This window comes from Stegodyphus dumicola, chromosome X2, assembly GCF_044657685.1.
Source record: "Stegodyphus dumicola isolate Sdum_Otavi_A_Nest chromosome X2, ASM4465768v1".
NCBI lineage: Eukaryota > Metazoa > Arthropoda > Arachnida > Araneae > Eresidae > Stegodyphus > Stegodyphus dumicola.
This window is the reverse complement of record NC_140781.1, coordinates 131,392,528-131,410,475: the sequence shown is the minus strand read 5'-3', so window position 1 is coordinate 131,410,475 and position 17,948 is coordinate 131,392,528. Positions and strand designations below refer to the sequence as shown.

The 17,948-nt window shown below is 31.2% G+C and overlaps 2 protein-coding genes across 9 annotated transcripts in view; one reads left to right on the top strand and one right to left on the bottom strand.

Annotated features, from left to right (window-relative positions):
- The window catches only part of LOC118198526 (zonadhesin-like), a 314,579-nt gene that overhangs the window by 51,821 nt on the left and 244,810 nt on the right, over positions 1-17,948 (bottom strand). For both annotated transcript variants that reach the window (XM_085809500.1, XM_085809501.1), the window contains exons 51-52: positions 15,459-15,552; positions 9,697-9,779 (exon numbers count right to left, since the gene is read on the bottom strand). In XM_085809500.1, coding sequence (XP_085665626.1) covers positions 9,697-9,779; positions 15,459-15,552 — 177 coding nt within the window. The remainder of the gene's footprint in view (positions 1-9,696; positions 9,780-15,458; positions 15,553-17,948) is intronic.
- LOC146992913 (general transcription factor II-I repeat domain-containing protein 2-like) overlaps positions 1-17,948 on the top strand; it is a 285,508-nt gene that overhangs the window by 71,289 nt on the left and 196,271 nt on the right. The window lies entirely within an intron of this gene.

Genomic DNA, 17,948 nt, shown 5'->3' with positions numbered 1-17,948 from the left:
ACCTATTAATTAATACGAAACTTTGAATTCATATCTGCTCATTTTATTTTTTATTTGTAATCTTCAGCGTATTAAGAATGTATTTAATGTCTGTATATGTTCATTAGATACTATTTAATTTTTAGCTGAAATTCACTTCATGCTAAATATTTACGGTTTTTAATTAACGATATAAATTTTAAATTTTAACCTTATTTTTTTATTTTATACTATATTATTTTATTAACCAAGTATTTGAGTTTGAATCTCATTTTTGCCCCTTAGTTTCTCTCAAATAAAATTCCCATGGCTTTTAATATTTTTGAAAGCGCCGTATAAGACTGCTCACATTTGTTTTCTTCCTTGTACTTTGTTAATTTTTCTTAATTATTACGTAAATTTTAATCGTTTTAATATTAATTGCACTGTCTAAATTTTAGGAAAGCGGGAAAAAATAAAACAACCTTCATCCTTAGTCAATCAAAAATATTCAATTTTATTCTTCTATGTTTTACCGTCTGATATTAGTACTAACACTTAGCTATAAAGTTTTAGTGATTTTTCCTATTAGTTATGGAAAGTAAGCATTTGACGTATAAACAGCGGAGAGCAGAAGCTGCAGTTAAGCACAGGGAAATGAATGTGACTACAACATTACCTTTTTATATACGTGAATATTAAAAGTCACTACTACACTGTCATTTCTGAAAGGGATTATCCATTATAAATGTCAAACATATTTTGTTAAAATGTAACGGCATTCATGCGTAAGTGACATCATAGGATAAAGTCTAGGCAGGCGATTTCTCCCACGGGCACAAAAGGTAACACAACTGATGAAGGGTGTAAAAAGCCCTTTTTTATTTATCACAACTCTTTAACAAAAAAGCACGGACTTTGTGCCTAAAAAAACACCAACTACTCGCGTTGAGAACTTAAGGTAAATTTTAAAATGAATTCAAAACACAAGAAGTAGTGCTAGACTTCACAATTTAATTTAACCTAACAGGCTGACTCAGCAACCTACACCGGCGATAGACTAACTAAACGGCTAGATTGCGTAGGCGCTACTAAGTTAACAGCTGGAGGACAAAATAGCAAACATGTGCTACACTAGCGAAATCACGCTCTGTCTAAACTTTTCATTTCGACTTCTTAAATACTGTCTTTCATCCACTTAATTTGCATCTCGACGAAGAAATGCGAGGGGAAATATGGAATAAAAAAAAGATACCAACATTAAAATAACCGGTTAGTAAACTAAGGGAAATCCTACAATATTTAGTGAGAAAATTCCTGTGGAGGTTTTTTTTTTTTACAGTTGATGGGAGGAGCTTGCACATGTTTTTAGTTTCCAATATGATATAAAATTTGGAGAATTGTGAAAAGCAAAACAGCACTAAAAAGCAAAAACTGCAAAATCGGTTTGAGCATTTTGTGCTGAGTATATTGTGCACGCAATAAATATTACTTCTTAGACATTTTTTAGACTGGTTAAATTTAGAAACTTTTCGCTATGAAAACTCTCAACATTTAACCCTTACGCGAAGCTAATCGGGCTCAAAGGTATACTGCTGCTAGATATTAAAGAGGAAAGGACATACATTGAATATGCACCATCTTGATTAAATGCAGGTACCTTTTAAACTGCCTTCCAAAATTTTGTAATTTTAAGAATAATTTACTGGGGGGGGGGAGGAATCTCAATCATCTATAGTTTTGCATTTAATAAGTTAATAATAGTTCATCTTAAATATTCTATTATTTGAAATAATTTATTTTTGAAACTGCGCTGATTTTCTGAAAAGTGAATTACGAATCACTTCTCAGAACCGATCAGAATCAAAGTACTTCTCAGAATCAAAGTACAGTTTTAGAAAATCGATGCTACATAAAATAGCATGATTTATTAAAACCAAACACGACAGAATATTTATGAAGAAAACTTCCATAATAAGTTTGTTTAATTGCCTGTACTTTATTCACGCATTTTGTTAGTATAGAAGTTTAAGATAATACGTCTGTTTCAAGCTTACATATGTAACTGTAAACGAGATTTTGAGAGGATATTTTGTATATCACTCCTGTTTTTGTACAGGAATAGGTGGAAAAGGAGACGTTAAGAAGCATTAATCTCTCTGTACTCTAAAGTAATTAACTATTTAATTCTTATTACCTTTTTATAAAAATATGGTGTGTGTAGTTATCATTGAGTAACAGTGTGGCAGAAGCGAAAAGTCTTTGCGTAGTACAGTTTTAGAAAATCGATGCTACAGAAACTTCTAAAATTTTAGTAAATGGAGCAAAGACATTGATTGAGTTTGCGCAAATTTATAAGCTATATGAGTAACCGGCGGAGGAAGTGACGTCACAGAAAAGGGGGAGTCCGCCGGCATCTTGGATCACGTGACAACCGAAAGTGGCGTAGGCGCGTTTTAATGGCGTCTTGTTTTTTCAAAGTTTCATTTTATTTTATGATAACAATAATATTTTTTTTTAGGTTTTATGGGAACCATGTTTTTTTATTCGCTTTATGGCATAGATCTCTTGAACCAGGTATTTTGGAATGGCATCAACTTCCTTTTCCTTTATTATTTTTAATTATTTAATACATGATCAATTTTAATTATTATAAAAAAGCTATTTTCAATAATTTAATCTTTTAAATTATTAATCATTATTAGCTGAAAAGGGCTTTTAATTTCGTTTTGGCATTTTGCGTTGGTTCACTATAAATGCAGGCTCACTTTTCAAATTGTTGCCACCAAATATTAGAGCCCTGTGTAATATTTAAAGAAATTAAATAATGAAGATTCTGCATAAATATATATATGTTTCTCGCATTGAGATAAAACAACGGTACTTAGAGCCATCAAATTTTTAATAACGTAATCTTCCACTGAATATGGGCATCTGAGAGCCCGAATTAGGAATTTGAAATTTGCTTTATTATCGATTTCATATTTTGTAATACTTTAACGAATTTTTGATTAACAAACTCAACGATTTTAAAGCGAGTAATGGCAATACTGTACGAAAAAAAAAAAAAAAAAAAATATCTCCAGCGCGCACGCGCGAGGCTGTGCATCGGAAATTCTAAAGACATGCTCATTTTAAAATTACTTTGCGATATTGCTGTTGAATTGAATTTTACGGTTTAAGTGCGAAGAACATGACATTTAATAAACCAAGGCAGCACACAAAACGTTAAGAAAACGCCCTTTTGGGCGTAATGTAAAATCTGAAAGCTTTCAGATTTTTTTAAATTGAGTTTATTGTTTAATTTAATGTAGTAATCTTTAAAAAATAAATTTTACGCAACTGCACGAGTTTAAAAAAGCTGAGATCGAAACTGGCTCCTCTTGCATGGGAAACAAGTATGATACCTCAAACCCTTGGCTTCTTCCTTGAATCCTCTTATTTGACTTTGCCCAGCGAATCACCATGATGTCACTAAACTGAAGAGTCGTACATGCGCGAGCCTGTTCCGAAGTGCCCAAGCCGCTTCAAGGTTAGGTTAGGTTAGGTTATTCAATTACGGCAAAGTCTTGAGGACTATCTGCCTAAGGGGGAAGGATGCCTTCGTGGAGGACTTTCTAAGGGTGGTGTGGTGTGTGTGATTATGGCAAAGCTTCGCGGGCTATCTGCCTAAGGCGAGGGATGCCTTCGTGGAGGACTTTCTAAGGGAAACTGGCTCGTATACACGTTACACATGGGGAAAACCACGAAAACACCCATGCAGCCAGCCCGTTTGCAAGATTTGAACCTCGGACCGAACTACCAGTGTTCAGCGACTTTACCGTTCGGCCGCTGGTGGGCCCCCGCTTCAAGGCTTTGTGTTTCTGCGAAGGTGAACGAATACAATCTTAAAGACCAATCCGCTTCTCGCTATAGTAGCCTTCGTATTTCAACTAAACAGCATGTTTGTCTCTTGATGTGTACATAGATTTATTTTAGCTTTCTAAATTGTTACTTTACTCTTTGCCGTGTTTAAATGTAAGAGTTTCATACATTTTAAAGGCCCACCAGCGGCCGAGCGGTAAAGTCGCTGAACACTGGTAGTTCGGTTCAAATCCCGCGAACGGGCTGGCTGCATGGGCGTTTTCGTGGTTTTCCCCATGTGTAACGTGTATACGAGCCAGTTTCCCTTAGAAAGTCCTCCACGAAGGCATTCCTCCCATTAGGCAGATAGCCCTCGAGAATTTAATGTAACAAATTTAATGTAGTTAGAATGAGAAGAAAAAAGAAAACAATAAAAAAACAATGTTTGTAAAATAAAGAAGAGATATTTAAAATGTATGTGTGTGTGTATGTGTGTGAAAACAATAAAAAAGCTTGTAAAATAAAGAAGAGATATTTAAAATGTATGTGTGTGTGTATGTGTGTGAAAACAATAAAAAAGCTTGTAAAATAAAGAAGAGATATTTAAAATGTGTGCGTGTGTGTGTGTGATTTGCTATAATCACACACACACACATACATTTTAAATATCTCTTCTTTATTTTACAAGCATTGTTTTATTATTGTTTACTTTTTTCTTCTCATTCTAACCACATTAAATTTGTTAGTTTTTCATTCCATATGTTTTGCTTTTGCAAACGTAAATTTATTTTTAATATTCGCAAATTAATGTTTCCGTATTTTTATTTCTGCAAATGCAATATTTTTCCCCAAGTTTGATTTTTTCTTTTCACTTTTTTCCTTTATATATATATGTCATAATAACAGCAAATCAAAAGACGGAACACTGTAGATGCGTGATTAGACCCATATTGAAGAAGATTTTGATGCGTAGTAGGCTAGTAATGCTAACTTGATAATATCTAAAGAACTTGGCAGTCGATACAGTTTTAATTCCATTTTTATTTGCAACTGATATTTGTGGCCACAATCACTTGGCACTCTAGTCGTGCCTTTCCACAGAAGATTTACATCTTTGATATTGTTGAGATAGAAAGCAAGCCAGCGAAATTACATCTTACCATCGTAGAGAGCATAGCTGAAGTGCGTACTTACAAAAGATGGAAACACGGAATAGAGAAAAGTTTTGGTTTACAATGGCAGTTTCAGTTCCCAATTATTACGTCATCAGAGCTGCGCGGGACATAGAGTGATCTAGAAATGACGCAATGTAGAGAAGTTATTACGATTTTAGAATAGAGAGGAAGAATTAATGTTTTTAGTTTAAACTTCAGTTTTGATTCATATATTTTTATCTTACATATATATATTTTTACATTTAACTTTTTTTGCTTTACAAAAGTAATATTTGTTTACACAAGTTTAATTTTTTCCTTTTCGCTTTTGATTATAAAAAAGTTGCTATTACATTTTTTCACTTTATTTATTTTACAAAAGTAATATTTATTTTATATGTTTAATTTTTTTCAACTTTTCTGTTTTCACAAACGCAGTTTTTGTTTTTATTTTTCCTTCTTATTACTTTTACATCAAAAATAATTCTTATTAATTTTTTTTTTTTTTTTTTTCATTTTAAAAAATGTAATTTTTTATACTTTAAAAATCTTTTTTTTCTTGTCACATTTTTGTTCTACATTGAACTTTCCCTTGTTTAAAATAATAAATTCTTTTACATTTCCATTTCTCCAAAAGTAAATTTACATATATTTCTTTTTCTACGAAATTTAAACTGGAATTTACATGCATATTATTTCACTTTGCGGGCCTTCATGTATAATATTTTCTGTAACTTAATATCAACTTAAATCAATGCGCAGAATGTTCATTCTATATAGTTTAATTGGAATATTACATTTCTTACAATTTATGCTACAAATAATTAATAGGAGATACTCAGAACTTTCTCTTCTAATGTATTGTACTATTTATCAATGACTATACTGACTTTCTGAAATAATGTACAACACATCTCACATATTTCTTTTACATACCTTACTTTAATTCAAAGGTTTCACTAAATCATGTCTAGCACAAATGTATGTTTTATACTTTCTATTTACATATTTTACCTACAGTGGACAGCATGCATATACATGCAAAATACGTACACAAATCTCTTTCCAAAGATTTACGGTCATTGCATTTGAAATCATTTCCTGCTTTGTTTGCGGTGACCATTACCATCTTCTAAATGGTAAATCTACAACTGACATATACATACCGATCCCTCAAAATACTTCCATTTCGTCAACTGTGTTTGAATTCATTTTGCTACGATTTTGTGACCTGTATCTATTGGATTCAAATGTCAAATATTCTAGAAATTCCTTGCCAAACACTGTCTTAAACATTTCCAGTGGTGTTTTGGCTTGATAAGAAGTCCCTTTCGGTTTCAATTCACTTTTTTCGGTAAAGTGTCGTAGAAGATCCTTATAACCATTCCCAAGGAATTTTCTTTTTCTCCTGCAAAGATTTCTTATTTTGAGTAGTTTTAAGTGATATTTCTATTTCTTCATTTTCTGGCTCCTCATCATGAAGGGATGTCGGCATGTATTCTTCTTCCTCATCACCGCTGCTAATAGGAAAAGCCTCATTCATAATCTTCTCAATTTCATCTTCAGTCAAAAGTTTTTCCGTTTCAGATTTCTAATAAAATATGAACTAAAATTCGATATAACTTTGTTTTATTATCTATTAATAGCATGCTTAAATCAAATTAATTATTTAAAATAAATTGTTGCCCTCTGTTTGAAACTTATAGAATTTTTGCAAATTTCCTCTTGCCATAATCGTTTAGTTCATAAAAATCGTTAAATTTAGTTCATGATGTCCAATACAGTAGACAGAGTAAAATTAGCTTATATTCATGACGTCTACTGTAGTGGACAAAAGAAAAATGCCCCCTTATTTCAATAAAATTAGCTTCTCAACAATGTTTTTAAACGGACATTTAAAATAATATGTCTATAAATACTAATTATGAATAAAAAATGACAGTATAAGAAATCGTAAGCAATATTATATAATGCTTACTATGAGAAATCCTACTAACCTTGAAACAGAAGTAGCAGCCATTTTCTTAATAGCAATGCTTTACTTAGTGATGCTATACTGCCACTTATGATCGACAGTTAAAAGTTCTAATGATATAGAATGAATAAACACAGGAATGGAATCTGTTAAGGCATTTACAGAAGAGTAAAAGAATTAAAACTTTTGTCTACTAGACGGGACATGATGCAACAAAGGGTTTTAATGAGAGCCCCCCCCCAAAACACAAGAAAAATTAATTTGTAATTTCGCTAATTTTACTAAGATTTAGACTTTATAACATTGCAGTAACCGCTAATATTCGAATGATTCATAGACAAATAAAAGTTCATGAAAAATATCGAGAGTTTCAAAAAATATTATGGAAAGATAGCCCAGAAGAACAAATACATGTGTTTACTTAATTTACTTATTTGATGGCTGAATCATCAGTCCGTTCCCACTGGAGGTTAAATGAGTGATCTGTGATTTATCGTTGTTTACTTTTTGCATGTGGCAACAAGACTAGTGGTTGATAAAATACTGTGTTTGTATCAGTCATGTAGAATGGTGCACTTATTTTGTATCACTTGCTTCGCATCGCTTATTTCACATTTAGAATTAGTGTAATTAAATGAAAGTGAAGGAAATACAGTTCATGTGTCGTGTGATTTATTTAGTGGACCAGCCGCAGTGAAACACGTTACGTTTGCATTTGCAGAAATAAAAGTGTGGAAACATTAATTTGCGAACATTAAAAGTAAACTTACATCTGCAAAAGCAAAATATATGGAATGAAAAATTAATGAATTAAATTTAATAATAAAGAGAAGAAAAAAGAAAAAAATATGTAATATGCTTGTAAAATTTAAAAAAAAAATAAAATAATTTTAAAATATGAGAAAATCTTACATTTAAAACAGCAAAGAATAAAATAATGATTTAGAAAGCCAAAATCAATCTATATACACTCCAAGAGACAAGCATGCTGATTAGTTGAAATAAGAAGGATATTATTAGCGAGAAGCGAATTGGTCTTAGAGATTGTATTCAGTCACCTTCGCGGAAGCACAAAATTAAGAAGTGGCTTGGGCACGTTGGAACAGGCTGAAAACTTGCGCAATCCTTGCGCAGTTTCGATACCAGCTTTATAAATCTCGAGCAAATGCGTAAAATTTATACATTAAAAATACTATATTAAATCAAATATATTAAAAGCAATTAAAAATAATGATTAATAGTTAAAAAGATTAAATAACTAAAATTAATAATGCATTAACGCATTAAAGCGAATGAAAATACATAGTTCCAAAACACATGGTTCAAGAGGTCGTTGTCACAAAGCGAATAAAAAAATCATGATTGCCACAAAAATAAAAACTTTGAAAAATATTGTTGTTGCCATAAAATAAAAACGAAACTTTGAAAAACATGACGTCATTCAAACCCAACTGCGTCACATTCGGTTGTCATGCGATCCAAGATGGTAGCGGACCTACCCATTTTCTGTGACGTTACTTCCGCCGCCCGGGTACGTGGGCTTACTATTTATTATGAATAAAATCATTGAGTAAGATAAACTCGATTCATTTTCTTTCAAGGGGCCCACCAGCGGCCGAGCGGTAAAGTCGCTGAACACTGGTAGTTCGGTCCGAGGCTCGAATCCCGCGAACGGGCTGGCTGCATGGCTGTTTTCGTGGTTTTCCCCATGTGTGACGTGTATACGAGCCAGTTTCCCTTAGAAAGTCCTCCACGAAAGGCATCCCTCCTCTTAGGCAGATAGCCCTAGTGTGCTTTGCCATAATTAAATACACCTCACCATTTTCTTTCAAGGAAACAATTTTACCAAGAAAAATAGCCTTGCATTATTTGTCATGTTTAGTTATAATGTATTTTTTATGTAATGAGATACACTTAGATTTTGTACAATGCGAATTTGAGCTCATAAATAAATCATCAACTTTTTTAAATAACATTTTTAATGCACGCAATTTAAAATCTACTCCCCCCCCCCCAAGTTCTAGAAAATTAAAATATATGAATGCATTTTATTTTTTCACTTAAATGAAAGAAACGTTTGCTTAAAAAAAGCAAGATTTTATTTCAATTTCAGCAGCACTTGCAGAAACATAACCTTGTGGGAAAGAAGTAGCATATTGTATATAAAAAATGTAATTATTTAAATTCTAACATTTACGGTCGCAGAATGTTTATTTAAAGTTCTAATCTTTATTGCTTTGGAAATAAAATTATTCTAATGGATTTTCATTTTATTAAACTTTTTGGAGCGAGATACATTTTTTTCAGCTTCAGGATCAAAGGAACAAGGCCAATGATCTTAAAAACCATATATGCAGCTGCTAATATCTTAGAGATAATTTAAGGTGGTATTAGTGATTAGTTGACTATTTAATTTTTCTCCGTAAATGCGAAATTCCCATATAAATGATTTTCACAACCATATTCCTTTGTTGCAATCGGCAAAACACATTATCAGTTTTATATATTGTAACTGCTTATATCAATTACAATATCTAAAATTGATAACGAAGGTATCAATAGGCTTATTATTGTAATTTCACCTTTTATTTAACCTTACATCAAATCTGAGAAGATTTGCTTAACTTTATAAATAAAGTACCCATAGAATTTACTTATAGCTCTAAAAATAATAATTTTCTTTAAATTAAATCTCAAAACTAGCTCAGAGCTGGTGCTTCAATTTTAGGTACCTTTTAAATGACAATAATTTCAAATCTCTTTTACCTTACAAATACATTTTTCGCAAACATTCTCCGGATGAGTAAATTCTTCATTTTCAAAAAACGTGATACCAGAGACAACGCAACCTAAAATAAGGGGAAAAAACGTTTCTAGTGCCAATAGTACCAAGGAAAAATTTTATTTGTAAACTAAAACACAATTCTACAATAGTTTTTAATACAACGGTATTAGAAAACAAAATATTAAATTCAGTCTTAGCGGCATATGTCTCATATTATAGAACATACTACAAATCCTTCATAATGTTGATTTAAATTGACAAATTTCTCATGTTCCCCGTAGTGGGAAACATATGCTGCTCATTATAAACATTACAACGCCTACTAAGGCACTCTAAAAATTTGACACCAAATTTTATTTTGTTTTCATATAAAAAAGATAAAAAAAGAATTAAAATAGTTTTAAAACAGAGCAATTTTTAAACATTTCTTATACACCCTAAAAATAAAAAAAATATCAAATGACACTAAAATAACATGAAAATAATACATATTTTGTAAAAGAACCAGAACGGTTCAGAAAAATATCAAAAAATGAACATGGATAAAATTAAATGTAATTAAAAAGCTCCCAAATCACACACACACACACACACACACACACACACACACACATATATATATATATATATATATTTTACATTCACCATACCTTTGTAGTTGAATATGGAACCGCAATTATTAATTTTCTTGCTTGCAGTATCAGAAAGTCCTCCGTGATGTTTTTTAAGAAAATGTTTTTTTCGTCATCATCTACTTCTATTCTTATAATACAGTCATCGCTATATTTGAATTTTTTTTATTATATCTCCTGGGACTTAAATTTTTCAGTTTTAAAGTTAAACATAATATACGAGACTATTGAATTCTTCCATTTATTAAGAAACATTATTTTAGGGACTATTATAAGATGAGAATTTAATATTAATATCATGATATATGCATACTGAGTCAGAGGGGCTTTATATTTCATTTATGGACTGTTAGTGCTCTGCTTCAGAAGTTAATAGTATTATTAAAAATCTCAAGAAGAACAAATCACCTGGGCTAGACTCACTTTCCAATGAAATAATACAGCACTTTGATGCGGTGAAAAGCACTTTTTTTGCATAGATGTTTCAACCTTTATTTTCAATGAGGAGTATCTCCATCACAATGGGAGAGAACTCGGGTTGTTTTTATCCCTAAAAATTTAGATACAAGAACTCCATACTTTGATAATATTAGATGCTGTAAGTGGTGAAAAGAAAGAACAGTTGTCTTTTAAATACTTATTTTAAAAACTTAATAAGAATTTATTGATTACTAATAAATAAAATAATTAACCATTACAGCCGTAATACAAACAATGGCCGCTGGATGCAGCCACGACGCTGGTTGCGTCTTCTTCCAAGTCTTTCACTGCATAAAAAGCTCTCACAAAAAGCCCTCTCTTTCGTTTTATTAAACGTCTTGTCGGAAATAGCTTGGAATGGGGTAATTTACGACATCCCTTGTGTCCGGAAACCTCACCAGAGGATTTCCGAACCACCTTTTCTCAAAGTTCTAACTGACAATTAGTCTCTGGACAAATAGGAAGTTCTTCTAATTAAGCACATGTTCGACAGAGGTGTGCATATCTTACAATGCATTACTCTTTTACTACTCTGGGAAAATTTTTGAAATTCTCTTTATTAATAGAATAAATTGGTATTTGGGACAGAAATGATTTTATAATGATTCTCAGTTCGGGTTTACTCTTTGGAAGTCTGCTGAAGATGCCCTTATTCGCCTTATTAATAGATAGCAGTATGGAAAGAAAGTGAAGTTTACAACATTTCTTACTTTTCTGGATTTCAAAGGTGCATTTGATAATGATTCGTGGCCATCTATTTAAAAAATTTTTAAAATGCTGGTATACAATATAATATCTATAATCTGCTTAAAAGCTTTTTAAGCGGGAGGTAACTAAACTTTTTAAATTTAAGATCAGCCTCAGCTTGGGACCGAAGCTAAGGTTTATTCTCTGGAAAAATTCTGTCCTCAAGGCTCTGTGTTCGGATCTACTATTTGGAACACGAAAATAAATAACCTTTTAAGTCAGCTCGACAGATGTTTAAAAATTGCATTTGCAGGCGACTTACTTTTAATTTTCCAAGGAAAGGTTATTAATAATATTCTTTCGAGAGCACAAGAAGTGCTGTATTTTGTCTCCAACTGGGAAATTTCTTATAAATTCACTTTCAATCCTTCAAAAAGTAAAGCTATGATTGTTTTCCAGAAATTTTCATGAACAAAATATTGCTTCTTTGATACTCGATGATTCTCCGTTGAAATTTGTAAAATATGATAAGTATCTTAGTGTCATACTTAACCAAAAATTAACATAGAAAATGCACATTGAATTCCTTTCGATCAAATGTGAAAAAATTATTAATGGTTTTCACTGAATTGCCAAAAATACTTTTGGAGTAAGCTATGATGATATCAAGAAGCTGATGTATAAGCAATATACTGTACCTTTCATTTCATATGGCTGTCGTGCTTGGAGACAGGTTCTTGCAAAGAAGGTTAGCAAAAGAAATCTGAGAAAGATTCAACGGAGAGGTCTCCTTCGTATTATTAGTTGCTATAGAACCTTAAGTTATAAGGCTACTTTTGTTCTTGCAGGAGTTTCGCCTACTGATTTCGAAACTGAATATAAGAAAAATATTTTCGAGGCATTGTTAACTGATACTTTGAAAGACTGCATAAATGGAAATGTCCCCTTTCCCTTAATAAGGTTAACCTTGCTTTTGTTCTTTTTGAAGACCAATCTGAGGATGGTTATTTTAAACATCGTATACGGAATAAATGCACAGTATTTCAAGTAGAACTTCTGTGTATTTATCTTTTCGTCAAATGAACAAGGATAATAGGACAGCATCCTCAAGGTACTTTATATGTTCTCTTTCTTTTTCTTCTCTTCACCTCTTGAAGAGTATTATCAGCAGCGGCAAATTAGTAATTAACTCTATTAACTGTCAGTTCGTTTAGAAATAGGGGAACTGATATCCGATTTGCTTACGTGCGGGCTCATCAAGGATTCTATGGAAATAAAACAGCTGATTGCTTAGCTAAAGATGCCTTAAATTTACCCATAGATCTCAATATTAGCATTCCAAAGAGCTATTGGAAGTTCTTTCTTTATAAGAAGCTTTTAGCTAAGTGGAATGAGTAATATATTTCATCTTGTAATATTGATGGCACCAAAAAGTTCTTCTCTTCTATTTATCATAGACTTAATTGAGTCTTTCCTCTCTATTAATTTTAAAGTATCTGTCTCTATCTGATTTTAAGGTTAATTTGCAAGCTACAGGTTTCGTTTCAATCTAAGATAAAAAAATTTATGCGAATGTTAAAAAAAAGTACCTCAAAATGTGGAGAATTTGATTTTTTTTCATGCCCTACCTTCGATGGCCCTAGATTATGCTTGCAGAACGATTTGAAAATGTTCGGCATGACTTGGCTAGTGAAATTATCTGCTTTCGTGAAGTCCAGACTATTGTTCTCTGTTTTTGTTTGCTTTGGTTTATGCATGTTATTTAATATTTTAGTTATCTTACTTTTGTAATCCCCGTGTTGTACGTCTATAGTGCACGGGGAGATTGTGTGTGTTCAAAATAAAAGAAAATCATGATATATTACATACGAATCTAGAATATCATTATTTTCTACAACATTGTAAAAAATCAGCCAAATTCATTCTGCAACAATATATTTTGACTTAAAATCAGCTTTTCATTTTTTATGGTCATCAACAGTTTTACAATCTCTGTATTCTCACAAAAGTGCCCACAAAATTTATTTCTAATTATTCAAAATTATTTTAGAAACAGGAAAAGTACGATTCTTTACAACAACATTGAAATTGTGCGTAATCAAGTCAGAGGATGTCCCTAGGTGTCATGCATGAGTGCAGATATCTGGAATATCAGTTTCAATAACATCATTCCCTATCCATGGCCGGAACACTAAGAAATAGTCGCTTTTTCAGACTTCCTAAAGCATTACTTTTAATAAATACTGGATGTGGGGCGCACGGTGGGATAAAACGATGTACCAATAATAGGTAAACTCTAGATCAGGGGTTCTCAACCAGTGGTACGCAAAGAAGCAAAGTATTTTTAACTATTGAATTCAAAATTTAAAACCCCAGCATCCTGATTGAGTTTTTTTCTCTAACACTCGTAAGTTTATGCAATCTGAGCTTTGTTCAAGAATAGTGGTGGTAGTAGTACTTTGTAGTGGTGGAACTAAAGGTTTTCAGTCTTTGTTTAGATGGTACGCGTTAGTCAAAAGGTTGAGAACCGCTGTTCTAGATCATTTGGAAAGCTTCAATTGCCCATTTCTTCAAACTTTCTCTGTAAATTATTATAAAGCTTGCACTTTTTTCTTTTTGTTTTTAAGAGTTGGTATAGGAAGACACTACTAGTTGACCCATGGTACATCGCTGGTGTCGCCCAAACTTTTACCTTCTGCGGGATTCGAGCCCGAGCCTATCGGTACGGTAATCGGAATCATTACCACTTTCGCGTCTGGGCGGCGCAATCAAGAAAACTAATAAAGAAAATTACATATGCAACTATAAAGGTATGGTGGGTGGACAATATATGTATGATTTGAAAGCTTTTTTTATTTGATTTAATTTTATGTATTTTCATTTTTTTGCTATATTTTAGAAAGGGAAATGTTTCCCTCTCTGATTCTTTTACAAAATGTGTATTATTTTCACTTTTTTAGAGTCATTTTTGTATTTTTCAGAACGGAAAATGCTTCCCGCTTTGATTCATTTGCAAAATATATGTTAGTTTCATATCATTTTGGGTGTCATTTAATATTTTTTTATTTTTAGGGTGTAAAAAAAAAGTTTGAAAATGCCTCTTTTATAACTATTTAATCCTTTTCTTTTTGTCTTTTTTAACCTTTTCTTATATCAAAATGAACTAAAATTTTGAGTCAAATTTCAAGAGTGCCTTAATAAAGGTTGAATTCTATATAAATGAGCAACATATGTTTCCCCCTACATCATCGGAATATCATGTTTTCTTTAAAATTTCTTCAAACACCGTCTATTTCACATTAGTAACTGTCAGTAGATCATTAATACTGTTGCATGTTTTGAAAGATTTGTTTAGTTTTTTTATGTATTAGTTTTTACGGCGAAGACAGTCATAATTTCTTTCCATAGCAAATATCGTTCAGTTATAATAAAATTTCTCATTGCAAAAGATTAAGAAACGCAATGTGCTTTTCCATAGCATGAGAAACAGTCTAATTTCAGTCGTCTAGCTAATGATGGAATTAAGACATTTTTTTAAAATTTAGTCAGCTGTACTCTATAATTTTGTTAAATTTTCTATCTCATAACTCCTCTGAGGAACATACATTTAAAATATTAATTTATTAAGAAAAAAATGGAGTTCTATAAGCTGAATGGGTGCCACTCTAGATAATAAATATCGGTATTTCTTTGTTAAAGAGGTCACTACATCAGCATTTGGCAACATTTGAAGCTTGCGTGTTGCAAACCGAGTGATTAAATCTGCCAACGTTGACGACTAAGCTTGGTGGCCGCTTTAAGAATCTAAATATCTTCAAAGACATGAAACAAATAAATAGGAGAAGTAGCACATGAGCCACTAATTCACTAGATGCTTAAGATCTTTGAAAATTTTAAAATATTACAACAAAGTCGATAACAATAATAATAGAGGGAAATAGAACCTGGACACAAGGGACAGCACACTCCACTCATAGTGATCGGATTTGGACAGGCAGGAAGACTACAGGCTAGTTTATGGCATGTAACTGTTCCATTCTACGAAAATAAAACAAACATATAAGTATCAAAAACCCATAATGACATAAAAGCTAAAAACTTTAGATAGCTTAAAATCATAGTTTTATATAGCTACTCTTTTTTTAACTGCATCTTTCATTGCTACAAATAATGCTGTTAAAGCTAAATGTACACTGCTCAAAAAAAAAAAAAAAAAAAAAAAAAAAAAAATGGGACAGTGCTATATCCTCCCGTTCTACTGGGGCGATTCACGAAATTCAAATTGCGTTCTTCATGTCTCGAAAGCGCGACTTAGGATATATATTAGATTTATATATAGCACTATTCTAACATAGGTATTTTGACACAAAATCGGACTTTTTCTGAAATAACATACCAATTTTTTTACATATTTCGATTCTACGACTGAAATTATGCCAGAATACCAGGTTTCGTAAAAATCGTACGAGTAGTTTTTGAAATATTAGCTCTCAAAATTTTAGCTCCTCAATGTTAATTGAATTTGGCAAATATTTATTTATATCTCTTTTCTTATTAAACTTTTTTGATTTTTTCTCTCACATTTCGAAATTTAGGTTCATTCCAAATAAAATTTACCCATTTTTTGTGTTTTATTTTTTAAATTTCTATTTTTAAATAATTTTTATAAATTTTTCGAAAAAAATTTTGAATTATAACCTATAAAATGTTTACCATCATCTTAAAGTAGGTATATTTTTAAGCATATCTGCAAAAAGTTAGACTTTTTTATTCAAAATTTTCTAAGATATACACAAATTTACATATTTTCGCGTTTTGAAATTTGGCATCTTTTTTTTTGAGCGATAATAACGCCAAATGTGGTCTATGGATTTTTGTTACACTGTATTGCACAGCTATTTTTAACCTTAAATTTCAAGTAAAATTTTACGAAGAATTAATTATATGACATTTTTTCAATCAATGATGCGTAATAAATATTTATTAATACTATATGAAAAGCTATTTTTTTAAATAAATTTTTTAATATTTTTTTTAAATTTCTCTCTATCATTTTTTTTTTTTTTTTTTTTTGTAATAAGAGTAAATTTTTGTAAGAGTAAATTTTTACCTTTGACGTTTCATCGTCTGCTACTTTACTTCGTTTAAATCGAATTGTCTAAAACTGAGAATTTTCGTTTGATGTTTATTTGAATTTTATGACATTAACTGCACAATTTATTTCTAAACAAACTGATGCTTTTGAAGTGGCTGAAAGAGCGGCTGGTACTATCATCCATATTTTTAAAGCACAGTATATTTTTATAGAAACATAAGATTTAGAATAAACATTTTTATAAAAGTCAAATTATGATATAAATATACAACCCTCTTGAGACTGAATTAATGGAAGTTCAATGGTTATGTAGAAATGATTTGCAGCTACTTAATCACTGGATAAGTCAGCAGATTCCGTGGACAAGTAAGAATAATTATATAAACGACACCCAACATTCTGAATTCAATTAACAACGAGGATACGATGTTTATTAAAAGAATTCAAGAAGTTTTAAAACATAAAAAATCAACTCATTTTTTATCCTAAAATGTATTTTTGTGCGTGGCGTATTTTCATTATTCAAATTTAAAATTCTAATAATTCTTAAAATTCTAATTTAGAATGTAATTGTCAAGAACTGATTCCTAATCATCAGTAATATAATAAGTAATTATTACGGTTATTAATAAAGCCTTCTTATAAAGTAATTGCCAATATTTAAAAAAACTTTCTGTCTGAATGCAAATATTTTTCTGTGCAAATATTTTTAATTTTATATAAGTCAAGATTGCACACAATATTATTTATTTTCACTTCAATTCTTAACGTCAGTTCTAGTAGAAGTTACAAATCAATTATATTTAATTAAGGATTGAATTGGATTATTTAATTATGGCAAAGCACACGAGTGCTATCTGCCTAAAGGGAGAGATGCCTTCGTGGAGGACTTTCTAAGGAAAACTGGCTCGTATACACGTTACATGGGGAAAACCACGAAAACACCCATGCAACCAGCCCGTTCGCGGGATTCGAACCTCGGACCGAACTACCAGTGATCAGCGTCTTTACCGCTCGGCCGTTTGTGGGCCTTTACGAAATGGAAGGCGATAATTTTATTTAAAATGATTGTCAGAAATACCAAAATGTTTCGAAAAGTTGGATACTTTTTAATATACTTTCAGAATGCTTAAAGAAAAAGAGAAGAAAAATAATTTTTTTCGTAAAATTTACTATTTGTATTTTTTTTTAAATTTAAAACTTTTCAATGTTATGATATTTGATTCTTGCGATTTCAAAAATAAGATATTTGACTAAAATATGAATAACATTTTAAGAAACCAAATGTAGGATAAAATTGTGTAAAACAATGGGCACAATGATAAAACTGTTTAAAGCA